A 19,895-nucleotide genomic window follows, 5' to 3' on the forward strand; every position below is an offset into this window, starting at 1 on the left:
CAGGGTGTCCCAGGTCCCCCACAATTCAGCCAAGGCCCAAAGGCTCTCCTGAGTGTGACTTCTGCCTAGGTGGGCACCACTCTGCTTTACAAAGTAGCTAGAACGTGCTGTTTAGATGATCCACTGTTGGAGGTTCTTTCAATGCCCCGTTTTACCCCAGTCATTCCTGGTGATTAAAAAGTGGACTTAATTTGGAGTGACCCCCAACTTCACACATCCCGAGGACTTCCAGCTGGGAGACGTGTCCCCATGATGTACCTGATTGCTTGAACTCATTGGGGACAATACAGCGGACAAAATGGGGGGAGGTGCTGTGGAGGGTGGCCATCAGCTTGTTCAACTGCTCCTGGGGGTAGAGGGAAAGAAAGAGCGAAGCTCGGCATTGGTGTTGCAGGACACCCGTGCTCAGGAGAGGTATTTGTTTAGAGTTTAATTAATTTAATTACAATTACAATTCAGTGCTTTGGTCACACCAGCCACTTTTCAGGTACTTGCTAACCACGTGTGGCTAGTGGCTATCGTACTGGACAGCATATTGGACGGTGGCTGCCATATTGAACAGAAGAGAACATTTCCATCATCGCAGAAAGTTCTGTCAGATAGTGATGCTCTCAAAGGTCCAGTAACTTGCCCAAAGTGACATGTTTTACAGAAAGAGGGACCCTCTGAGTTCAGTGCTGGCTCATCGTAGAATCTCGCTACTAGAAGGAACCGTAGTACCTGTGTGGACAAATCCCTCACCATTTTTAACTTCCCTACTAGAGGATCCCTCCTCTTACACTTGGATACGTCCAATGAGGTGGCTCACTCTGCCTCAGGACAGCCAGATCCTTGGGAAACATTGAAATCGTTCTTTGTGCAACATCTCACCATTGGCTACATTTCTGCCTTTGGAATATGTTTCCAGTAGTGCCCAAACTTTGTGGAAGTTGTGCCCAGCCCAGAAGACCTGCCAGCACAAGATCTTAGGCACTATATTTCCACTTGTTATGTTGGGCACGTCCCATCATCCTCTGGGTTTCAATCTGAAAAAACGCAGTTAGACTGGACCATCTTTAAGGGTTTTTTCTGCCCTATGGTCCTGTGATTCTGCGCCCTCTTCAGAAGGAAACGGACCCCTGAAATGAAAGAGGCAACCATAGGCATAGAAATGAAATCATCTTGTCCTGGGCCATGAGGTGGCAGCCAGACCACTACACCATTGGAAGGGATGGTTGGGGGCAGTGGTCACAAGGTGGCCTCTGGAGCAGCCCCTACTTACCCTGTAGAAGTTGGAGACGGTCATGAAGGAGGACCCTCGTTTCTGCTTCTTGCTTCCAGCTGAGGAAGAGAGACAAGCATGTTTCACATCAGTACCCAGCACAGGGGCAGGCAGCCCCATTCAGTGCTCTGTGTCAAGGACGTGCGTTCTCTGGTTTTGAAAAGACTTGTCTGGGGACTAGATGAGGTGGGACCCCCACGCCAGGAAAACGAGATCTACCAGGGAGAGGGTGAACGGGCTGACTGTGGCATAACAGTCGCAAGGCGTGCTGTGCTTCCTGGAGGGTCTGTAGGCCTTTGTGATTTAGGGCTGGCCCAAGGCAACACACTGCTGCCATTGCCTGGGGAGGAGGAAGAACCCACACGATCTGGAGGAATTGCATGCTGGTGGTGCACACATCTCTGAGCCCAAGGAGATTTGCAGTTCTTGTCCCTCTAAGTGGCGCCCCTGTTGGGTGTTCCCCTATGGGTCACATGACCTCTACTGGGTAGGAGGCACAACTGAGCTTGACATTTAAATCAGACAGGAGAGCAGGGAGCAGAAAATAAGCACAGAGCTTTTGGGCATCAACTTTTCCAAAGCAATATCACTCCACCTAGACGTGATATGGGCCCAGTGATCAATTCGGTTGATGGAGGAAGCTCCCAGGATGCATCTGTACCTCTTTATTGCAGTAGCATCCATAGCCGATCTCATGCAACTTGTCATTCATTCATTCATTCGTTCGTTCATTCATTCATTCATTCAACAAGAGTCAAATATGAGAGTTTTTGTTTTCTTTTTTTTCTACTTCTGGCCGCTAAAGGGTATTGGCACAGAGAGACTGGACACACGAAGGGTCAGCCATACTTGGAGCCTCCTCTTCTTTGAAGAGAAGGGCTAGGAGCCCCAGGTTTGATTTCTGGAACAAGCCCACCACTGTTTCATTCAGGGGGTCTTTGTTCTTCTCCAGCCAGCCCGTGATGTTGTAACCCACCTGGAAGGGGGCAAATGCCAGTGGTTACATTTCAGGCCCAGGTTCCACCTTTCAGGTCCCACAGCCAGAACCTCAACCTACATCTTTGTCTACTCTGGATTCCCAGGACCAACCTTCAGCCCCATCTCCTGGGACTTCAGTTCCTGTCCTGATGACTTGCCTGGAGTCCCGGGATGTCCATGAACCCCCATCTCTTGGGCATTTGCAGTTTGCCTGTCTAGGGCACCCTGTCTCTGAGCTTACCCACACACCAGGACTCCCCAGCTACTCTTTGCCAGGTGTGACCTTCTTTTATATGTCTTGCTTTGCTGACCACACTGAGCCTCCCTGACCCCTGGGTCTTCTTCTACCCAGGTTGGCTGACCTTATTCCTAGCTCAGTGATTGACCTTGACCAGTGGCATCCCAAACAACATGAAGAACTCCCTACAAGGGCATCTGTTCTCTCCTTGCTGAGAAGCACACATCCCCCCGCCATTGCTTGGTGGGAGTTGGGCTCCATCCATCCAAACTAGGGGCTTCCTGTGTCCAAGTAATTGGACATCCACTAATTTCTGGTTCCCATTTTGCCATGTAGCCCCAGCTGGAGAGGCAAAGAGGAAGGTGCCTTTCAGATCCTTCCGTTGAGCACGGAGAGCCTAGGGACGCAGATGAGAAGACAAAACCTTTGGGCTTTCCTTCTCCTGCGTGGTGTATGACATTCATAACCTCTGGGCCTCATCTTAGAGCCTTCTTGGAAGTGCATAGGCCCCATTTGACTTTGGATGTCCCGTTGCTACAAACACCAAGCCCTTCTCATTTCATCGTGGAGGGTGGGGTGGAACACTGCAATTCGGCCCCAAGCCCGTTTGCTCTGGGTAGCGGCACAGTCCATTTGGCCAGTAGTTGGCATTATCATGGTTGTTGAGATCATAAAAGCCCCGATGCCCAGTCCAACAGCAGCTTTCCTGACAGCTCTGTCCTAAGCCTGCCATTTCCCCGCAGCAAAACCCAGAGAGGCTCAACAAACTCCTTGGTAACAGGAGGCGTTGGCATTGATGGCAACACTGATTGTTTCCCCCATCAATTATTCAAATAAACCTGAGTCCTAGCTGCACTTAATTTCCCTCTTCCCCAAGGACTAGGTTTGTCATGAGTGAAAAAGCCACTCCGTAAATGTCACCTTGTTAGTTTGGTGGCCGCATGCTGTCAGAGGGATGAATGAGTCAACTGGGGAATAATTGATGGACTCATGGACTTTTTTTCCTTCTTTTTGCAAGTTTTGTCTGGTTTTTTTTTTTTGGCCTTGCTGCGTGGCATGTGGGATCTTAGGTCCCCCAACCAGGGATTGAACCCGTGCACCCTGCAGTAGAAGCACGGAGTCCTAACCACTGGACCGCCAGGGAATTCCCTGCAAACATCACCATTTCTGACCAAGATCGAAGTTCAGCCGTCAAACGAAGGGCCATAGACAATGGCATGGCCCTGGCGGGTCTGAGGGCATGAACTGCTGGGCATCCTTGGCTAGATTGCTTTGGAACTCCCAGAGGGAGAAGTGAGGAGGAAGTACAAGCCAGAGGTCTTTTCAATCAACTGATCACCCTGTTCGATGGTGGCTGCGTTAGGGGGAGGGAGGAGGCCTCAGCGAGGGTGTGGCAGGACAGACCTACATTTGTGGGAGATGGAGGCAACAGGCAGGTGGACACAGAGGGTGCCGAGGAGGTACTCACGGTGCCTGCATAGTGGACAAGCTCGAAGTGGGCCTCGGGCCCCTTGCCCTTGCTCCCCTTGGGCTTGAGGAAGTTGCTGGACTTGCCCAGGTGATTGTCGTACAGGGCTGCCTTGAATGTGGCGTCGGTGGCCTTGGGGAAGACACACTGTTCCTCCAAGATGGAGAAGATGCCCATGGGCTAGAAGGGAAGAGGAGTGGATGGCATTGGAGGGGGCCAATGGGGTGACTCTGGTGCTGGCCTGGGGCTGGTGGGAGGGGTGCCCCAGACCCCACGTGGCCGGCCAGTATGCAGAACTCTGGGCAGTGACCTCTGGGAATGGTCTAGTCTTCCATGGCCTTCGAATGCCATGACCTTTTAGACTTGAAAGAGGCTAGAATTCATCAGGTCCAAGAGAAGGGAAGACTGACGTCTCTGAGGGGGCTACATAGCTCCCCAAATGCCAATCCCACCCAAATAGTGGTGCCAGGCAGGCTTGGCTCTCAGAAAAATGGTGACATCATCAATGACACCCGTCTTCTCTTCTAAAGCAGACTCCTGGAAGAAAGCAACGCTTGATCCCAAAGCTCCAGCATGAGGGCGTTTCAGGCTCTGTGACAGCTGGACGGGCAGGTATTTGTAGGTATTGCGGGACAGGCAGTCCACTGCCTGTTTTGGAGACTTTTCCAGGGAGGTAAGGCTGGCCCCTATTGAAGACCCCTGGCTGCCTGGATGATAGCTTCTCTATGACGGGCCTGAGGGTGAACCTCGGAGACAAGGTATGTTCTTTCTTTATTTTTTAACTTTTTACTTGGAAATAATTTCAGGCTTGCAAAAATGGTGCAAAGCATTCCTGTATATCCTTCATCCAACTTCTCCAAATGTTACCATAACCTCTGTACATAATGATGAAAACTACGAAATCAAACTAAGAAATCAAAGTCTGTTCGGACTTTGTTCAAATTTTGTCATCTGTCTTGTTAATGTCCTTTTTCTATCCCTTTTCTGCATTTAATCAAACAGTATATATTATTTTTTCTTTTCTTTTAAATTTTTTTAAAAGATTTATTTCATTGAAGTGTAGTTGATTTACAATTTTGTGTTGATTTCTGCTGTACAGCAAAGTGATTCAGTTATACATATATATATATATATATATATATATACATTCTTTTTCATATTCTTTTCCATTATGGTTTATCACAAGATATTGAAGATAGTTCTCTGTGTTATACAGTAGGACCTTGTTGTTTATCCATTATATATATAATAATTTGCATTTGCTAATCCTATATATTCCTGAATGAGGCCATTTGTTAAAACATTCCCTATGGTGTGATTACAGGGGAGGCTATTAGATGGCCTTGGTTAAAACCCAACTCTGCCACTCATAGGATGGATGACCTTGGATAGGTGACTTCCTTTTTCTGTGCCTCAATGTGAAATGTTTATAATAAATTCTGTGAAATGGTTATAATAAATTCCTCCCCACCATTGGTAGCTTGTGATGATCCAATGAGTGAAGGCATAAAACAGCCGAACCAACAGTGGCCATTGCAGTGACTGTTGTACCCATTTTGCAGAGAGGAAGCTTGAGGTCAGATAAACTGAGGTCATCTGCCATGTTGCTGACTCCCCCGAAACCACAGGCCCCAGTGAAATCCCTTCCTGAGATGTGCCCCAGGGTCCTGACCTCTCTCCAAGCCCCTCCTTTGAGAAGTGTGGTACCTTTTCCAGGAGGTCGATGCAGGCCTGCAGGTCAAGGCCAAAGTCAATGAAGACCCAGTCGATGCCCTCCTTCTTATACTCCTCCTGCTCCAGCACGAACATGTGGTGGTTGAAGAACTGCTGCAACTTCTCGTTGGTGAAATTAATGCACAGCTGTTCGAAGCTGTTGAACTGTGGCAGGAAGACAGACAGAGGCGCATTAGCCCAGACGCAGACACAGCCTCTCCCCGGATTGAGAGCTGGTCCACAAGCAGAGCTAAAGCTTGCTGAGGGCCGACCAGTGTCTGGCATTTCCCCGGATGCACCCATCACCCGGTCAGTGCTCCCATCGGCCCTGCAAGAAGCCCTTCTCAGCTACCCTCCCCTGCAAAGGCACAGAGCCTGGGCCACCCAATGCTGCTGCCAGCACCCAAAACTCAGACTCTGGCCCCGTGTGGTTAATGAACATCATTTTATTTCTAGAGATGGATCATTTGAGATGCTTTAAGGGTTTGACCTCCTGTGTGCCTTTAGACAGTTCTCTCTCTCTCTGGTTTTTCTCATCCTCATCTGGAGGATGAAGCTGTTTGAGGGGTTTATAAGCCTTTTTATTTTTTTTAAACCAGAGACTGCTTTCTCTGAATGAAACCCCCTGCTGAAACCTCATATGAAAAACAGGTCAAAGGAGAGGTGCCATTGTCATCACAGAGCAACCTGCATGGAGCAAGTACGTGTGTCAGACCCTGGCTAAGCTGCATCTGCTCAAAACCCTTACAAGGCAAGAATGATGAGTGTCCTCATCAAAGATGGGGACACAGAGGCACACAGCTTGGAAGTGGAGGAGCTGGGATTCCAGCCCCATTTGTCTATTGCACCTGCCCTGCTGTTGACACAGGTGTCATCCTCACTCCCTGGCCTCACCCTGCTGGCCATCAGCGGCTGCCCAGAAGTCCAGGCGGCGTGGTTTGGAAACTCTCTCTAAGGTTCTTTCCACCTATGGAATTAAATGATTCTACTATAGACAGCAGCCACATTAGCCTTTTAGAGCCTGAGAGAAATTGGGCTAAACTATTTTTTTTTAACCCATCTGTGGCTAGTAGAAATCTTAGAATAATAGGACAGTGGAGCTGAAATGGACCTTAGAGGTCATCTCTTCCAGACTGCTCATTTTAGAGTTGAGACAACTGAGGCTCAGAGAGGGCCACTGTCCGAAGGCCACACAGCTAGTTGGTGGCCAACCCGAGTCCAGAACTAGGTCTCCCGACTCCTAATCATGCTGCCTCCAATTACAAAGGTAAAATCTTCCTGACCCATGGCACTCATCTTATGATGAGACCTGAGCCTCATTTTTGTGGGCAAGAGGTGGGAGCCACCAGTAGTGTGCTGATCAGCTCTCTCTCTCTCAAAAAAAAAGCCTGATTTGTAGTGTGGGCTGATCTCCATGGTGTAAATACACCTCGGACATGTGTCAACAGGATGGCAACTGGTCACAGAGTTCTTGAAAATTCACCAGTCAGTTCTGGTGAGCCAGTACAGGCTGGATCCAGCCAGCACGGCGCTCATTCTATCTGTTATGTTCTCCCTGTTCTTTGTGACTTGGCACCGTACAAATGAAGATGGAACTTTCCGAAAGCCAGAAGCCAGAGAGCCAGGAGCAGACTGAGATCGGCAGGCCCCAGGTCCGAGGAAACAAGAGAACCTTGGTGAAAAGTCACTTATCAAAGGAGGGTGGCCACCCCAAAGCAGAGACAGAATGCGAGGCCAGACACACCTCAAAGATCTCGAAGCCGGCAATGTCCAGCACCCCGATGAAGAACTGCCTTTGCATCTTGGTGTCCAAGGTCTTGTTGATCCTGACCACCAGCCACTTGAACATCTTGTCATAGATGGCCTTGCCCAGGGCCCCGATGGAGTTCTGGCACTGTTCCATGTTCTGGCCCTTCTGCACAAACTCGTTGCCTACTTTGACCCGGGGCCTGGTGATGCCCTTCTGGAGCTCCCCAGAATTGAGACCCATGAGATGGGCGACTTTGTCGGCCACTGAGTAGGGATGGAAGAAGCAGTTGAGTGAAACAAAGATGGTGCCCTGCCCCAGAGAACTCCAGCACTGTCTATCGTGTTTAGAGAAGGGGTTGGAGGGAGGGGGAGGAGACCCCCATGTTGCCAACAAGAAAACAGAGGTCTGAAGCTGTGCCGTAGATATACCGTGGAATACTCTGCAGCCATAAAAAGAACAAAATTTTGGCATCTGCAGCAACATGGCTGGACTTGGTGATCATTATGGTAGGTACAATAAGTCAGACAGATAAGGACACGTACTGTATGATATCACTTATATGTGGAATCTAAAAAATACAACAAACTAGTGAATATCACCAAAAAGAAGCAGACTCACAGATATAGAGAACAAACTGGTGGCTACCAGTGGAGAGAGGGAAGCGGGGGAGGGGAAAGATGGGCTAGGGGAGTAAGAGGTACAAACTATTAGGTATAAAATAAGCTACAAGGGTATATTGTACAACACAGGGAGTATAGCCAATATCTTATAATAACTATAAATGGAGTATAACCTGTAAAAATTGTGAAGCACTATATTGTACACCTGTCACTTACATAATATTATACATCAACTATACTTCAATTAAAACAATTTAAGAATGAGGGAAAAAAAAAAGAAAACAGAGGTCTGATACGGTTTCCACGCTTGCTCAAGGTGAAGGGGCAAAGCAATATAGAAGCCAAAATTATGTCTCCGACTCTGTCATGCCTTCCCAAGGATCTTGATGTCTGGATATCAAAGGAACATTCTCGGTTTACAGCGTGTCTCTGAAATGTGCAGGAAGCCCTAGAGAGCCCCGAGCCCCTACCCCTGCCGGCTGCTTCCTCCCTGCATGGCCCCCGCCCCACACCTACCCTCCGTGGTGTCCACTTCAGCCTGCTCCTCTCTGGGCTTCTGCTTGAACTTCATGTTGCCAAAGTGCATGATGCCCCCAGTCAGCTTATACACGCCGATCTTCTCCTCGGAGCTGAAGCCCAGCACGCCAAAGGCTACCTGCAAGGCCACAGGGAGAAGAAAGCCAAGAGACTCCTGGCTCCCTGTTCCACAGAGTGGAGGCCACCATGGGGTGGCACCTATGGGCTGCTGCGGCACGCTGTGGACTCTGGAGGTCAGACACACCCTGACCAGAGAGAGAGAGGACTGTTTTCCTCCAAGGAGTCCAGACCAGATGCTCCATGAGATAGTCGTTGTATTTATTTAACCTCTCTGGACTCAGTTTAGTCTTCTGCAAAATGGGTGGTGGTAGGTGATCATTAGGATATACCAAAGTGATGTGTAAATGTTTAGTCCTGTGCTTGACACATAATAATAACCAGGAAGTAGTGTTATTCTTCCCATCATTATTACTGTTTAGGCTCCTAGCTAGGTACCAGGAGAAGGGGAAGGCAAAGGTGCATCAGGAATCAATTCGGCTGTCAGGGAGGAGAGAGTACACAATATCCCTAACAGAATTCTCAGGTGCTCCATGTCACAAAGAAGGAGAGAGAAGGTGCCGTGGGAACTGGTGGGACTAGAGGGTCACATCTAGCTGGGCTGGGGAGGAGGAAAAGTCACTTGGAGTAGTTGGCCCCCTTAAGTCCCTATCACATTCCAGTTCAACTCTGCAAAGAGAAACTGCTTGCTACGACAGCCTTGGGAAAAATGCCAGCTGCAAACCCCAGAAATCTCCATGGGAGAATCCAGGCTGCTGCCTGGTGGCTCTGAGTGTCCCCCCCCCGATCCCCGACCCACCCAGTACTGGTGGCAGTGCCTGCAGGGCCCCAAAGTTTCCCTGTCTTTCCCCAGCCATGCTGAGTACTCACGTCTGTGACCTGCAGCTCCTCCCCGTCGTCCATGTTATCCACGGTGGTGACACCCTGGCTCACCCAGAAGTACTCCTTAGGGTTGGGGACCAGCAGAAGACTCTCTGCCAAGAGCAGGAAAGCAGGTTAGCAGCTTGGTGACACGTGGTTTTCTTCTTCTTCATTTTTAACCCATATCTCTACATGCCTCCCACGTGCGAGGCATGGTGGTGTCATCATGGGGGTTACAGGGCTGAATACAACGTGGTCCCTGCCCTCTGGGATCACCCAGAGTCATGGAGGGACTTGAACAGGGCATATGAAGAACTTTAGAGTGGCAAGAGGGTCTCTGGAACTTGGTTGTGCCCTTTGTCACTTGGCCCAGTACCTGGCACCTAGTAGGCAACCAGTAGATATTTTTGGAATAAACGAGTGCATATCTTTCTCCTTTCTCGGTCCTGTAAAGAGCAGGTCGCACTCAAAGGCAGAAGGTAACAGGACAATTGCAGCAGGCAATAATAATCACTTGCATATAATATGCATGGGATGTTGTCACTTTTACAAAGAAATATGCTCACTTCTATTTTTCTTCAAATACGTGCCCCTCTTGGTCTATGTTTGTTTTTTCACTCTTGGAAGAGACATGGATGCAAGAAATGGGTGGGGGATGATACTCAATGCCTTAGTCTCTGGCTAGGTTAGGAGGTGTATATGTGGAAGATTGAGTCTTCATCCCTCTCTGGGCCTTAGATCCTGAGTAGGTCTGCCATGGACAGTTGAACAGGTTGTTGCTTGCACAAGCTGAGGGGGTGAGTGCAGTGTGCTTTCCAAGCTGTGTACTCAGTGGGCTACGTCCACTCAGAGGGGAGCCTGTTACATGCAGTCGTCCTGGGCTGACATCTCTGCTGCTGTCCGAGCAAGACGTGGGGGGTCTAAAGCCCTATATCCCAGGTCCATGTCTCAGCCATGAGTTGCAGGCATCTCAAGGCCCCATCTGTGAAATGGGCCAACAATAGTGTGAAGCCTCATAGTCTGTTGTGAAGATGGATGTGAGTAGAACTTTGAGAAACTTCCCTATAACCTCTTCACATAACTCTAAACTAAAGGGATTCATGTAGAACTGCAGGTATGACACCAAACCCTCCATACATGGGAATTCTTTCGTTATTGAAAATAGAGGAAAAGCGAGTTAAGGGACAGTCAGACAGACATAAAGATCTTTACCGACAAGCTCAGGCTTCTTGTTAGAGAGAATCTGGTAGAAAATGTGGTAGCCCCTCTCAGCTGCTTGCTGTGAGATGACACGAGATTTCTCTAAGAGATCTGGAAAAGAATAAGACATGCCCATGAGTTCAGCCCATTCTCCTGGAGTTCAGGGCTCCATGAAAAGCAGGGCTCCCCTCCCCATAAAGCCCAGTGCCATGGCCAGTCATGGGTCCACTCTTCTTCTGCCCCAGACCCACGGCCTGGGCGGGGGGGCTGGCTCCTGATGGGGGGGAACCCGGGGGGCAGGGCCGGCCTCCTGGGTGTGGCAGGCTGTGTTCAGAAGGACCCCACACTGAGTCCCTCTGCTGCTGTTTTGAAATTCTTAACACTTTTTGAACAAGGAGCCCCGCGCTTTCATTGTGTGCTGTACCCCACGCATTGTGTAGCTGGTCCCAGCCCCAAGAACCCTCCAAAAGCAGCCTGACTCACAGCTCTCGATGTCAGCTCCGGCCAGCTTGCCTGTAGTTCCGAAGTGGATCCGGATGAACTTTCCCTGAGCAAGGAGGAGAGGGGAGGGTCGTGAGGGAGCTCTAGACCAACCTGCGACCCGGGTTTGGCCGCCCCGCCCCCCGAATTCTAAGGGCACTGCAGGAAGGTAACTGGGCCAGAGGCGGCTGTATGTGGAGTTGTGGGTTTCGCACTCGGATGGGCAGAGAAGGAGGGTGTTGGAGCTAAATCTAGGGTCTGGGGGTAGCCTGCGGCTTTGGGACCTTGTGGGGCAGACGAGTGCCCCACAGGAGGGGCTGGAGCCCTTTGGAATTCGGCTTTGAGGCAGGAGTGGTGGGAATTTGACCAGCCACATATAGGGGGCGCTGTACCACGTCTCCTTATGGAGAGACACCACATCCCTCTCCCTGACCTTTGGCAGAACCAAGGACAAACTCTCCTGGAAATAGGACTCTCTGTATCTCCATCACCTTTTGCCCTCACCTCTACTCACCTGCCCCCACCTCCTCCCTGCCCAGCCCTGTTTCCCCAGGCAGTGAGAGGCCCCAGCTGGAGATGGGAGTTCAGCAGGGAAAGGCAGGGCACTACAGAGCTCCTTCTATGACCCCAGCTCCCACCAGACCATCTTCAGAATCCACCAGGGCCCCGGGGACAGCGCCTCTCCTACATCCTGCCAGCCATGGTCCCCCTGGTCGGGAGCGGGACGTTGTCAGCTTCCAGCCACTGCAAATCTCTGGCTCTCCTGTTTTAATTTCTCAGCCCCTCCATCACTGTGTACCCACATCTCTGCATTCAAGCACCTGGATTTCAATACTGAACTGGACTCTGGTTGATATAGACCCGGACGGATAAAAATCTCTGGGAAGGAGATGCCATGACTTGACTCATCCCATTGGTGAGTTTCAATCAGCCCTGATTTCCTTCCTTGGAATGGGGTGATAATGCCTGTCCTGCCACCCCCAGGGCCACCACTGCCGCTGTCACACTTACGAAACGGGAGGAGTTGTTGTTTCTGGTGGTCTTGGCGTTCCCAAATGCCTCCAGAACAGGGTTTGCCTGGATGATTTGATCCTCCAGGGACCCCTGAGCCAGAGAGAAACACAAGGTGGGGTGGCCTGTCGGCTGCTGCCTGGGGACCCAGGGCTTTCACATGACAGTGGTATATGTGCCAGGAACCCAGGAGGGGCACAGCCTTGGGGAGGCAGGGAGAGCGGGACTAGAGGAGACCTGGGAGGAGGGCCACCGCCTAAGTAAGGACTGTCTCCCTGCAGACCCTGACATTGGAGGGCCCCTGCCAGATGAGAGGCTTTGACTCTTAGCTGCTATTTCTTCCTTTTGCTCTTGGTGGAGAGATTCCTATGTGAACCTGAAAACCCTTCCTTGGGCATCCCTGGTCTTCCACCGAAGTCTTCCTTTCCTCTTTGTCAGCTTTTTTTTTTTTTTTTTTTTTTGCGGTACGAGGGCCTCTCCCGTTGTGGATCACAGGCTCTGGACGCGCAGGCTCAGCGGCCGTGGCTCATGGGCCCAGCTGCTCCGCGGCATGTGGGATCCTCCCGGACCGGGGCACGAACCCGTGTCCCCTGCATTGGCAGGCGAACTCGCAACCACTGCGCCACCAGGGAAACCCCTTTTGTCAGCTTTTTACAGCTGCTGCTGTCCCAGCTAGTGCTCCCTGTGCTCTGGGGCTGCCAGGGCCTGCAGAAGCAGCTTAACCAGGAGCTGGCATTCCCCTTTCTACCCCGCTAAGCACAAGGAGCTCTAGCATTGACACTTCTGGGGGCAGATGTGGCCTGGGGTATCAGAGTCCATCCAGTGGGTCAAATCTGGGACTGCAGCCATCTTCTCCCTATGGGTCCCCACCCAAGTTGCTTCCCTCTAAGCCTTCGTCTCCTCATCTGTAAAGCGGCCCTAACCCAGAGAGCAGCTGTGCCCAGTCGGCCCTACCTTCCCATCCGAGGACTGTTTGCCAGTTCCTCCGATGTTGGCAAAGTACTGGATGACCTTCTTCGTGTTCTCAGTCTTGCCTGCACCAGATTCTCCACTGCAGGTGGAAAACGAGAGCAGATGAGTGAAGGACAAAGAGGAGATTGCCCGCAGGGAAGCAACACGATGAAAGGTATGGGCTGGGCATCATCACATCTTACCCATCAGGGACAGACAGGGTAGGGCAGAAGGGGACTTGGGGACATGGAGGCCCCCACCCCCGCCACACTCGCTTTAGCAGATGCAGCCTTAGTCGTCCCCGCTAAGCCCACTCGCTCTCTGCCTGCAGATTTCCATACAGAGTCCCGCCAATTAATTCTAAGAAGGCTTAATGACATGTGTAAGACACAAACCTAATTATTTGTCTATAGACTGAGAGGCAGGAGGGACACTTACGTGATTAGCATAGACTGATTTTCACGCTCTGTAGGGAGGGAACCGTCAACAGGACGATGTCATTAGAAAACACTTAGAAACTCGACATTTGGCATCACCCTAACCACACCGTCTGCATCTCCCTGCATCCCACCCGGCTTGGAGAATGGCTGCAGTGGCCCACAGACACCGAAGACCTAGGATCCCATGGGTCTGAGGCTACACGCCTGCCTCTGCAGCCCACATCCTTGCAGAAGGGGCCAAAAATTTACCAGCCACTCTGTTTCTATAAGCACCGTCCCATGAAGCTGCCTAGTCGTAAGCAACGTAAAGAGAAATAGTAATAAAAATCACGTTGTACTGTATGGTGAAGATTGCACAGGGAATGGTTAAGGGTTGACTTGAGTTCTGGACGTTATTTAGCTTGGCATCCCATGTTTTTGTGATGCTTAAATGAGATGGGGTGTGAGGTAGGGCAGGTACTTAGCAAGCGCATTCACCGAGCAATATTTAAAAAAATCTTCAACGGGTGATGAGGGGTCAGGGTTGGGATGGGGTAGCACATGGGTCTAATACACCTGGAGCCCCAATGGCAAAGGGACTTTTCTTGCCCTGCCATGACAGCCCCAGCGGACCCCATTGCACGCACCCATGAGCATGTCGTGGTAGGCGACGTCTGAAATGGAGAAGAGGTGGGGCGGCATCTCCGTACGCTTCTTGCCTCTGTACATGTTGGCCACGCGGGCCCCGTAGATGGGCAGCCACCGGTAGGGGTTGACTGTCACGCAGAACAAGCCTGAGTAGGTCTGGCGGGAGAGAGGGAAGATGGTTAGCTGGCCCTCCCTCCTGATGCCCTCTTCCCTCCGTATCCTGGCCCATCACAGAGCATCCTGGCTGGATCATCCTGTCAACCTAGAGAAGTACAGTGATGTTCTCTCTGGGGGCAAAATCTATGTCTGAGTCTTTATTCAGTAAACAAAACCAGCCTTCTCTTTAATATATACCTCTTTCATTTTCTTTTGGCTTAATTAACTGAGTCCATAATATAGTCATTTGTATGGATAAATACGCAGCAAAAAGTCCCCCAGCTGCTCAGTAACCGCCCCCTCCTGCCACAGGGAAGCTCTGTGTTGGTTTCTAATACCCCTTTCCACGGTTTTTGATGCACATATACAAACAAATCCAGAGACACGTTCGTATCCCCTCACCTTGTTTTTAAAACAAGCAATAGTATTCTATGATGCTGATTTATTTTTTTAATTAAAAAGTTTTTTGAAGTATAGTTAATTTACAATGTTGTGTTAATTTATGCTGTACAGCAAAGTGATTCAGTTATACATACATATATATATATATATATTCTTTTCTATATTCTTTTCCATTATGGTTTACCACAGGATATTGAATATAGTTCCCTGTGCTATACAGTAGGACCTTGTTGTTTATCCATCCTATGTATATTAATTTGCATCTGCTCATCCCAAACTCCCAATCCTTCCCTCCCCTCCCCCTCTCCCCCTTGGCAACCACAAGTCTGTTCTGTTTGTGAATCTGTTTCTGTTCCATAGGTATGTTCATTTGTGTCGTATTTTAGGTTCCACATATAAGTGATATATGATACTGTTTTATATCTTGCTTTTTCCACTTACTATATGGGGGAGATTCTCCATGAGAGTTCATGGAGTCCTTACTATGTGGACACAATCCAACTGGTGGACAACTGGGTTTGATCTACTCTTAAGAAGAGACACCACCTTCTCTTTTCACCCCATGGCAATTTTTAAAGGAAATCATCCCAGTTTTTAAAAATCAGAGAAACCAATGAGGTAGTGAAAGAAATTATTTGAGGGCAGGAAATGGCCAAATCCATGGGTCCCAAACTTCTCCTGCTGGACACTCACATTGACCTCTGGTGCCCCCTCTTTTCACGTAAACTTTAAAACTTTCCATTTTGGTCCAAGTGGGGATACCCGCCCCCAGTTTCTCCTTAGCAGAGCTGCAATATATTGCGTTTTTAAAAGGAACCTTATTAAATAGAAAGTGAGCCAAAGAAAGGGGAGCAAAGAGAAGAAGAAGAGAACCCACATAAAGACTTGAGAGGATGATGCACTGTGTCTCATCCTGGGACTGAGTCACTCTTTCCCTCCAGCCCTGTCTGCAGGGTGGGGTGGGGCAGATAGTGGACCAGAAGCTAGTTCTGTCCCTGTTTGGGTCAGAATGTAAAAGAGAGGTCCCCCGCCACCCTTGCAGGAAGGACACGAGAGAGCAGCAGTCGGGACCTTGGAGCTGTCCTGCCTGCCCCAGTTTTTCAATCAGTGGTTCCACTGAGGTGTTTGGATTTAAGAGGAGACTCCTGCCCTGGTCCCTCAGGCCACACTCCACAGAGCCTGCAGCCCCTTAGCCCAAAGACATGATGTGGCCACCCACAGGAGCAAGGGCTCAGCTGCACGGGGGCCCTGAGTAAGCACCAGCCCTGAGCTTGGCCATTGAGCCCACACGGACATTCTCAGCCAAAGCTCCAGGCTCAGCCAGGGGCAGATGTGGCTCTTCCCAGGCTGAGGTTCAGTGACGCCCCACTAGCCTCCAGGCCTCCAGTGCAGTCCTTCAGCACTGCATGGGGCTATGGTGCTGCTGAGGGTCTGAATCTGGAACTAAAGTAGTATTGAGGAGGACAAGGGGGGGAAGCATGTGGCAGTCCTCTTGGCTGTCACCAAAACCCAGAAGAGGAAATCCGCAGCGGCCTCTAACCTTGAAGTCAGACCCCAGCTCACCTAGTCCTACCGGATAGCCTCTTTCCTTTTTAGTAAAGACATCTAGAGAGGCAAACACCAAAACTTCCTTATATCCCATTTTGAGTTTAGCCACCAGCACCTTCGGGAAGTCTTAGGATTTCCAAGATGGTCAGGGAGACTGATGGTAACCCGCTTTGCTTATCCTAGCCCAGGGCTCAGTGTTCGTTGAATGAATGAATGGTTGGATGGAATTGGCTAGAAGGAAAGGAGAAAGGAGGGATGGAGGAAGGAAGGAAAGGAGAGATGAGTGGATGGACGGAGGGTGGATGGACAGACAGGGAAGGACCTCTACTGAGGCCACATGAAGTCACTAGGGGGAAAATGATGTTTTGATTGGAGAGTTTGCAGGGGTGGGGTCAGGAGGAAGACTTCTGGATGACAGCCTCAGCAAAGGGTGTGTCAGCTGCCCATGGGGATCGTACCATCACTGAGATGCCAAAGCCTTGGGGGTGGAAATTCTAACACGTCAAAAGCGTGGTCACTCTGCCCTTGTCCCAGACATAATGTGTATGGGTTGCTGGGAAGGGTAGAGTAGCTGCCCCCTCCCCATCAGGAGAGGGGCAGGAGATCTGCAGCCTCCCCTTCCTCCCCACGCCCAGCCCTGGCACTCACATAGATCCTCATGCTGACGTAGCGTTGACGTAGGTTGTCCAGGACGCTGGCCTCGTTCAGGAAGGTCATGTTGGCCATGTCGCTGGCTTGGTAGAATTTGGGTGGGTTCATCTGCTGGATATCATCCTTCTTCATGGTGAGCGTCTGGGGGGTCAAGACACAGCAGCACATGCATTAAGACATAGTACTGTCACAGCCACAGTGGCATCGGGCACAGGGTACTACCCACTCTCTGGTGTCCTGCAAAAAGCTGGAATCAGTGAGTCCACCTCCTGGTCCAGCTATGTCTCATTGACTTGGGATGGGGAAGAACTTCCAAGGCCATATGAGCCCTAACTGCCTCCCCTCTGAAGTAGGGATGACAGTGGCTTCCTTGGCTGGTTGCTGGGAGGACTATATGAAATTAAGTGGCATCAAGTAAAAAGACCTTGAAGTTCCTCCCCTACATTCAGAGCACCTCCAACCTGTGTTTCTCTTCCAGCCAAGTCCATTCTGGTAGCTGATCAGAACTTGCTCACTGATCCCAGGGACCCTTTGCAGAGATGTGACTCTTGGCTCTCTGCCTTGAGAATTAGTAGTGGTTTCTAAATAGCAATGAACTTTCCCATTAAAAATAAAAAGACACTCCCCTGCTCCCCCCAAACCACCTTGAAGTATAAAATTGAAAGCAAGCAAGCAAGCAAACAAGACCAAAAAAAAAAGACAACAATAATGAGCAGTAGATGTTTTAAGGTGAAAATAATATAGCATTAAGAGTCTGGAGCTCCTGTGCACAAGCAGGCAAATCCCATCCCCTCTCTGCACCCCAATTTTTCCTCTGTAAATGAAAACTCATGCCAGCTCTTAAATGGCAGTGTCTGGGTCCGAAGCTCAAGACATGTGTTCCAGAAAACAAATATCTTTCAGCTGCCTGAAGCCTGAGGTGTGAGGCTTAAACACCTACTGGGATTTCTGGGACTTTTAATAATTTATGAGTCCAACAGGCAGATAATTTGAAATCTTGACAGTTCTGGAAAATCCACCCAGTAATGGTCACCACACCCCTAGTAAGTCAGGCTAGGTTTCATTCAGAGTCCATTTCTGGTAGTTGCTGATCTCTGGTCCTCGCCACAGGCAAACTCTTCTCTTACAGCCCCAGCAGAGAAATGGAAGCCTGTGCCTTTATTGCAGGAGCCAGACGAGCTGGTCTTTTCTGTCCCAAACCCGGCTGGATGGCCTGTCTACCGCAGATGCTCACAAAAGTTGTGTTGTCCTTAAATTGCACCCAAACTGGGGCCTCTGGGGCTTCACTCTCATCATGCATCATTCCTGGCAACACTGCAGTGCCCTGCCTTTCTGAAAAGGATGTTTCTCCTGAGAGTTAAGCTTCACTTTCATGTTCAAACCCACTTTACCACAGCTATAGCCTCATCTTTCTGTGGCCACTCCCCTCAAAGGGAGGGGAGGCACGCAGTAAAGCTTAGACAGTTGCAAGTTCTGATCATGGAATGTCTCTGTTCTCTTATTTGTGAAATTAACCAAGGATTGACTTCACACTCCCCGGATGCAGCCCAACCATGGAAGATGAGGTGGTGCAGTAGAGGGGTCATGGGCATTGGAGCCAGGTACAGCAAGCTTTGAATCTGAGTTCATCACTTCCTGTCTTTGTGACTGTAGGCAAATTACCTAAAATCTCTTTGATCCTCTGCAAAATAGGGTCCATACATCCTACTATATCAAGTTATTGAAAGGGTTAAGCAAAAGGTCTAGCGCCTCCCCAGGAGTCTGCCCCAGGGGAGGGGTTTCATGAACCAAAATTTCTATCCACTCTCTCAAGTCACGCCTTGTAGCTGAACACTGTGGACCAGCAGAGAGTGGTGTGCTAGTAAACCAGCTGCATGGGGAAAAAAAAAAAAAATCCCTGATTTGTACCATTTGTCAATTCCACCACGGCTGACATCAGGCCGCCAAAGGTTTAACAACCAGTTGCAAAGCCCCCGAATGTTTAGCGTTAGATCCTTACAAGCCAGGGCAAGCCAGCCCCAGCACACCACCTCCATGCAGCAAAGGGCTTGGTGCCACCACCTGTAGCTCATGACGCTGGAGAGCTCACTCAGGTTGGCCAGGGTGTCCCGGGGCCCTGTCTCGCATTCCTCATGCCATCACGGGCACATAGCGCCACTCCTGATGGGTGGGATGTTCCTTCTCATTCTTAGAAGACAGATTCCCCATGAAAGGGGAATTAAAGATAAGATAATTTGGGGCTTTAAAGATAAGTAACTCTCCTGATAATCTGTCTCACACATGCACTGTTTTAGAGCATACAAAGTACTTTCATGTCCTATCATGTTGGACTCTCTGTTGTAAGAGAGCCAAAGCTCAGAGAGGGAAAGTGTCCTGCTTAGGGCCCCACAGCTTGAGTGTCATTGAGTCTGAACTTGAACCCAGCACAGGGGACTCGGAGGCAGCTGCTCTTTTTGCCACCTTGCCTCTTGAGCCCGGGTGTCCACCGCTCCTAAAGCTCAATTTCATCCTGGGGATGATTCCCCTCCCACCTGGTTGGTGATCGTCTTCACGGTGACCTGGTCGCCCTGTTCGGACTGGATCTCCCCAGAAATGAAGCCCTCCTTCTCATCCTTGACCCAGCAAGACCTCTTGATGTCATAGGGCTTGCTCATGGCTTCCATTCTCTCCTTTTCGGAAGGTGTCAGGAAGGGCATTGGGTCCACATCATCCCCGCATTCGCCTCTGGATGCACTGGGCATTGTGGCTGGGCTGAGGGAGGAGCAAGAAGGAACCACGGGCGGGAACCAGGACTTCCCTGGGTGCTGGAGGGGAAAGAGAGGATAGTTTGCCAAGACTGTTGTATGGCCTGGGGCAAATGCCTGGGAGAGACATGGGGCTGCTTCTCTCATGTCACTTTGAATGTCTTGCTGCTATTAGATCTTAGTAACCAAGAATAAGAAAGAA

The 19,895-nt window shown here is 50.1% G+C and overlaps 1 protein-coding gene across 1 annotated transcript in view; it reads right to left on the reverse strand.

Annotated features, from left to right (window-relative positions):
- MYH16 (myosin heavy chain 16) overlaps positions 1–19,690 on the reverse strand; it is a 52,611-nt gene extending 32,921 nt beyond the window's left edge. Inside the window, exons 1-16 of the mRNA XM_069541429.1 lie at positions 19,481–19,690; positions 16,947–17,090; positions 14,192–14,348; positions 13,564–13,591; positions 13,129–13,225; positions 12,175–12,267; positions 11,167–11,230; positions 10,696–10,794; positions 9,493–9,596; positions 8,545–8,683; positions 7,403–7,671; positions 5,653–5,823; positions 3,946–4,125; positions 2,111–2,237; positions 1,262–1,320; positions 259–346 (exon numbers count right to left, since the gene is read on the reverse strand). Of these exons, the coding sequence (XP_069397530.1) occupies positions 259–346; positions 1,262–1,320; positions 2,111–2,237; positions 3,946–4,125; positions 5,653–5,823; positions 7,403–7,671; positions 8,545–8,683; positions 9,493–9,596; positions 10,696–10,794; positions 11,167–11,230; positions 12,175–12,267; positions 13,129–13,225; positions 13,564–13,591; positions 14,192–14,348; positions 16,947–17,090; positions 19,481–19,690 (2,029 nt within the window). The remainder of the gene's footprint in view (positions 1–258; positions 347–1,261; positions 1,321–2,110; positions 2,238–3,945; positions 4,126–5,652; positions 5,824–7,402; positions 7,672–8,544; positions 8,684–9,492; positions 9,597–10,695; positions 10,795–11,166; positions 11,231–12,174; positions 12,268–13,128; positions 13,226–13,563; positions 13,592–14,191; positions 14,349–16,946; positions 17,091–19,480) is intronic.
- Positions 19,691–19,895: the final 205 nt, after the last annotated feature.

This window comes from Delphinus delphis, chromosome 15 (assembly GCF_949987515.2).
Source record: "Delphinus delphis chromosome 15, mDelDel1.2, whole genome shotgun sequence".
NCBI classification, from domain to species: Eukaryota; Metazoa; Chordata; class Mammalia; order Artiodactyla; family Delphinidae; genus Delphinus; species Delphinus delphis.